Consider the following 6,000-nt stretch of genomic DNA (forward strand, 5'->3'; position numbering starts at 1 on the left):
AGTTGGAGAGAAGGTTTTATGACACAATTAACCTGCAGCCACAGTGCTCGTTCTTATTACTCATCTGATCCCTGTGTCCACTCCCTGACTGCTTTCTCAGCCCATTCTCTCCTTGCCCATGTATTCTGTTGGTGCATCCCATGCTTCATCTCTGTGGTGTAATAATGTGTACACCATTCTCTTTATTGTTCCTCTTTAACTGGTCTTTTTCCTCCAGGGTGTGCCTACATTTAGCCTCACAGCCATTTCCCCCTCCTAAGCTAATCTGCAATTATTTCCGTGCTGCACAATCTTCCTTGTATCTGAACTACCTTGATCAAATAGCCCTGCATCTGCTGTCCTTCATTATTTGGAATCAGTTTATACCCCTGGAAGGTTTCTCTATTTCTCTTTCATCAGGCATTTTGTCTCTGATCTTGCTTACAGTTAAGTTTTTCTTCTGTCTCTATCCTACTTGTCCAAAAATTTTCTTATAACTTGCTTATGAAACTGAAGGGTTTTTTTCCTTTTTCATAGTATGCGCTAATTCAAGCAAAAGCTGAGTGCATAGCGGGGGAAATACCTGGTTTGAGCTCTGCTTGTACTGTTGAAAAGCCTTAAGTGTGCCAGGGCCATGTATCAGAACTGAATCTTTTGGGGACAGCAGTTACAGAACAGCCCCCAGGTGTGCTGTCTTCTCTGAATGGCTGAGAGCATGAGAAATCAATCATGGACCTGCTATCTGTGTTCTTTGTCTTGCTGTTCTGCTTTTCCTCCCAGTCCAGGTACATGTTGCTGGTATTTTTCAGACAAGTGATTAGAGGAGCAAAGGGATTACATAGCCAGCCTCCAACTGCACAGAACTTCTCCACTGTGCAATGAAACTCGGGCTACTTTTTCCAAGATTTGGATAGCTCACTGCTTGTATCCAGAGCCATGTGGGAAGGATGGTGACTGGGCAGTCTGCTCTCACACATGTGAGTGACAGGCATAGAGATTTAACTATGTGGAACATCTCTGTTAAATAAGATCTCTTGCTATTCCATAATCAGATGCTATATGCGACTGACTGACAGTGTGTTATTACCAGTTACTCAGAGTGGTAACCAGTGTTGTCCTGCTGCATATTACTGAGGTGTGGAGATCCCAAGCACTGTAATACTACCGAAATTGCAGTTGGAGATTTCAGCATTCAGACCTGTTTTAAAGAATCACCTCAATCTTGACTGCATTACTATATTCAGTCATATTTGTTGGACATAAATACAGCTTCAAATCACTGCCCTAGTGATCCTCGAGCGAGGAGTTAAGTCAAAGGTAAAAACGACTGTTGGCATTGTACCAAATGGTATCAGCCAAAACAAACACATTCTTTGCCTAATCTTCATCCTTTCTTGTATCACAATCAGAGCACCACAGCTTACGCATGATGTTCAGTCTGTATCTTTGGTTTTTGCATTCTTTATCCTAGATGTTTTCATTCCAGCCTTACCCAGAGCATTCTGCACCCTACAACTTTTCTGTGTTATGCTGTTAAGGCTGAATGTTTAGGTAACTGTCTTAGCAAACGTTTTGTGAGCAATCTGCTTTGACCCATGTTTCTTCAAGTCCCGTGCTACCCATTTTTTGCCTGGAGCCTGACATATTTCAGCCCAGGCCTGAGACAAGAAGAGAAATTGTACCCAAATATGGCATGTCTAGGATACTATGTGGAGGGAATTTGCTTGTTAAAGCTTATGTACACTTTTATAATAGGTGCATGTCTGGTCCACCTTCCTCTCAGACTCCTAATTGGTCAAATATAATAACAGGTTGGTACAAAGTACATGGTGATGCTTAGTCCTTGCTGTATGTCATGACTCCATTCCGAAGCATGTGTGTAATAAATCCCTGTAACTCCATGTAGTTTTTATGAGGAAGGGGCTAACAGAAATGGCAAGAACAGCACAACTGGTCATTTTGCCTGAAGTTCTTTCAAACAAACGTATCCTGAGGCAAATATTCAGTTCAGACCAAACACTTCCATGGAACATTTCTGTGTGGATTTATCCCAACCATACAAAATTCCTTAAAGACAAATTTAATGCTACACTAGCATCAGTTGGTTTGTGAAATACATAGCTGTGACATGGTATTTTGTTGTTCTGGCCCAAACAAGGACAGCTTAATCTTGTTGTTGTTGTTTTTTAACTTGCTTTGGTTTCTTACTGTAAGGGTGAGGAAATTAATTTAATTTTTTTCTTTTTTAAGGTGAAGCAGAGAACATATTGGACACACAGAGCACTTTGCTAGAATTGCCGAAAGGACCACTCACGTACGAAGACCTGGAGAAAATCAGAAGATCTCAGAGCAAGTTCTTCATAGAAAAATAGGAGGATGGTATTGAAAATATCTGAAATGTGATTGTAATACTGGTTTGGGGCATAAATTAATCACTAAAAAAATTAGAAAATTTTGAGCTTTTATAGAATCAAAATAAAATTCTTTCTTTTTAAATCAGTACTTTCTAAACCAATTATTTTAATATTGTATGTGTCTCTTGAAAATATCCATTGCTACTGTATTTTTCTTGTTTAGAATGAAATATTGAATTTCCACTGTCTATTTAGAGTCTGAAATAACTTTCACCTGTAGTAAAAATGTCTGGTACTGACCAAACTCATTATAATGAAAAAAATAAGTTGATTAGTAGTTACAAATTTGTATAAATATGTTTATAATTTTCAAATATATTTAAGGATGCATAGCTCAATTTGAAGTCAGGCATAGACAGTCAACTTCTTTGAAAAATAAGACACTTTTATTTGCTGTTCTTTAGGCAGTAAACTCACCATCTCCACTTAAAATTCTGGAATAAACAACTTTTATCAGAAGTAGGTTCAGAAGTAAACACGTCACTTACTAACTGTGTTTTACTCCTAGGAAAAACTATATTAAAGTATGAGCAGAGATAATTTCTCAAAAAAGAGGAAACAAATTATGTAGCTATTTCCTGAATCTTTTTAATGCTTGTTTGACATACAGAAACTCAGGATAATTTGTTTACATGAAACCAGAGTTTCACTACTAAGATGAATATTAACTTAGACTAGCAGCAAGCAAAATTATTAATCTATGTTTTTGTAATGGATAGATCCAAGAGGCCTTACAAGTACTGAAAAACTGAGGGATTTTTTTGCATGTCTTTACTCTTGCATGCTATATACTGAGAATATAATTTTAGTATATTTTAGTGTTCTGCTGTTACACTTGGCCAAAAAAAAACGCATCTTTCTGCATTGGAAATCTTCTTTAAAAACAGATTATTTTGCATTTTGTGTGGTAACTCTTCTAGCGTTAGTCTAATTATGGAAAGAAAAACAAATGCTCAAAAAGCATCCAATAATGAATTAAGCCTAAGTCTGTATTGACAATTTGTTGAGTTAAAAATTAAATTCCAGACAGAGGTAGTGCCCCGAGTCTGTTTTTAAAGACTACTTGACTGAAATTAGAATATTGTTACAGTAAAATGAGTGAATATATAATAATAGCATCTCAATTTAGAAGAAATGAATAGCACAGTTCCCATAGCTGTGTAAGACTGATTTCTGAATGTGCATTCACTTCTGGATTCAATAATTTCTGTAATTGTTTCAGTCATCTGTGTGTTTACAATACATACTATCTGTAACAAATTTCGAATCTTATGCATTTTAGTGTGCAGTGTGATAAAATGGGTTTTAATAGCTTGTTGGGTTATAACAGCTTGGTCTGCACTTCGGCTGTTCAGGATTTAAGGCAGAGATTTTTAATTGCTTGGAAGGCATGCCTCAACTCAGCGTGTGGTGCTACACATGTTCTGTGAGCTCACAAAATGGAGCCCAAGAACACCTTGTGTTTTTGGCCTGTCCTATAACGTAAACCCTCACCACTTGATGCTGTATTATGTACTGCTCTTAGGACGTATGTATCCTTGCTTGTTACTTTGCTTTGAGTAACAGATCATCTACTACCTTCCCTCCAGTTACTGAAGTCCACCTTGCTTTAATTTTGAAGAAGCTATAACAGCCTTTTACATGTTAATCTCTGTCATCTTCCAAGAAAGAAAATCAATTAAATCAGCTTGTTTTGGTATTTTTATTTATCCATTTGTGCCTTTTAATGCACCTTTTAATTCTGTGAAAGACATTTTTACAACAGTCCATTCAGTAGTTTTATTTACAGATCCTAGAAAATTAGGAAATACCCTAATCCTATCCACTGTGAATTAGGAATTGGTATTCGTGTGTTTGCGATAGATTGCTGGCTATGATGTTGGATCAAAAGGTGGTGTTAAAGGAAGTAAGCAGGCTAAGCAAATAATGAACCAGATTGCAGTTTTAGGAGATAATAGGATAGCTGTTTATTACTCCATCCTGGCTATTCTTTTTTTCTCCCAAATGTTAAACTTAGATCAGTAATGTTAATCCATTGCAAGACTCCACACTAAAAACTGATGGAAATGGAGCAAGTTTAACTCAGTGTTACACAGCAAGTATCAGTGAAAGTTACCCAATTTATAGGGGAAAAGCACCAGGCTCTAAGCAAGACTGTATAATGCCGAACCCAGAAGTAGAGTTAAATGGACTATATAATGTGCCAAAGATCGTCAAGAAGTTAAGGGTTAGTCACTTTTACTGCATTTGTTTTGAACTGTTAGCTTAACTTTTTTCATTATGAATATGTGCTTTTCTTTTGAATATGCTAATTCTTTGATACAGAGTTATTTATTCTACTGCCAGTGTATTAATCAAAATGCATGCATGTCCCAAGCCCAGTCTATCTGTCACATAGATATTCAGCCACAGAGTGGCTGAATTGTATGATTTCCTTCAGAAAACAATAAAAGAAAGCAGGAAAGGTTACTTTTGACAGTGTCTAATATAGCCCAAGTTGCCTGTAATCATCATACCAGTTGTACTCACAGCTATAAATAAATAGATAAAACAGCAAAAACATCCTTCTCCTTTTTGTCATTTGTGTTCAGCTGCCTTCAGCTATAAACTTACTTTAATATATGACAGCAACTGTCTTTGGTTTCATGAATCTCTGGGGAAGAGAAGAAGAATAACTGCAGGGGGAGGGTGTTTTGACCTGAGGGCACTACTCTTACTACCTTAATCCTGTTGTTTTTTCTGTTGTAATGTCTGATAGCCATGTATCCTGAATCAGTGTCACTCAGAGCAGGATTCTTCTGGGAAAGTGAGAGGTAAGTCATGATTAGGATGTCAAAATTAAATCCTTTCTGTTCTTATTATGGATATGTCTCATTTAGAATCCAAGAAAGTGCATGTTACTTGTGAGCCACAACTACCTGCCCCACACTTCTCTTGTTAATCTGGTTTTGCTAAGATACATGTGTATTGTTGAGAAACAGCAAAGTCAGTCTTGGGGGTCCAGTTTGGGCCCTTCGTTCCTTGGATGAATGATCTAACTTTTCTGCACCCTTCCTTACAATAGGGAAAATTTATTTTTACAGCACCTTCCTAAAGGTTTTGAAGTTATTTTTTGACTATGGCTGCATGTCACTGCTTTTAAAAGTAGGAGAGGAAAGCACTTATGTGGACATACACAAATGAGATAATTTCTATATTATTATTTAGTTGCTTTATGAGTCTTGGGGTTAATTATACAAAAATGCTTGGATTTCCTTTTGTTTTTTTGAACTGTTTTCTTAAAGGAGAACTGCTTTCTAAAACCCACAGTCATCTGAGGAAGATAGCTGTATAACACTGGTAATTAGTAACCAATCATATCCATGCAGCGGTATTTCATGTTTCTTGCAGAATCCTGTCTGGTTCTAAGCAAACTTAAGAAATATTTTAAATTTGTGTTTGGTCAGCTTTCAAAAACGAAGTTGATCTTGCAGCACTGAATTGCATGAATTTGAAATGAAGTCTCCAAAAAAAGGCTAATGAAGTCCATGCATTTCTGTCCCACCTCTGATCTGCTGTGCAGATTGTCTGACATTTAACATGTGAATAAGCCTTTCATTCAAGGTAT

At 36.9% G+C, this 6,000-nt stretch overlaps 1 protein-coding gene across 2 annotated transcripts in view; it reads left to right on the forward strand.

Annotated features, from left to right (window-relative positions):
• Window positions 1-4,943, forward strand: part of PLGRKT (plasminogen receptor with a C-terminal lysine) — a 28,542-nt gene extending 23,599 nt beyond the window's left edge. The window contains exon 5 of one of the 2 annotated variants that reach the window (XR_014186230.1): window positions 2,230-2,346. Coding sequence is in view for 1 of the 2 variants with exons in the window: in XM_082074943.1 (XP_081931069.1) it covers window positions 2,230-2,351 (122 nt within the window). In the remaining variant the exon portion in view is untranslated. Of the gene's footprint in view, window positions 1-2,229 lie in introns of both variants that reach the window. The other variant, XM_082074943.1, reaches the window with a different exon arrangement.
• The last annotated feature ends 1,057 nt before the right edge of the window (window positions 4,944-6,000 follow it).

This window comes from Streptopelia decaocto (assembly GCF_964273445.1).
Source record: "Streptopelia decaocto genome assembly, chromosome: Z".
NCBI lineage: Eukaryota > Metazoa > Chordata > Aves > Columbiformes > Columbidae > Streptopelia > Streptopelia decaocto.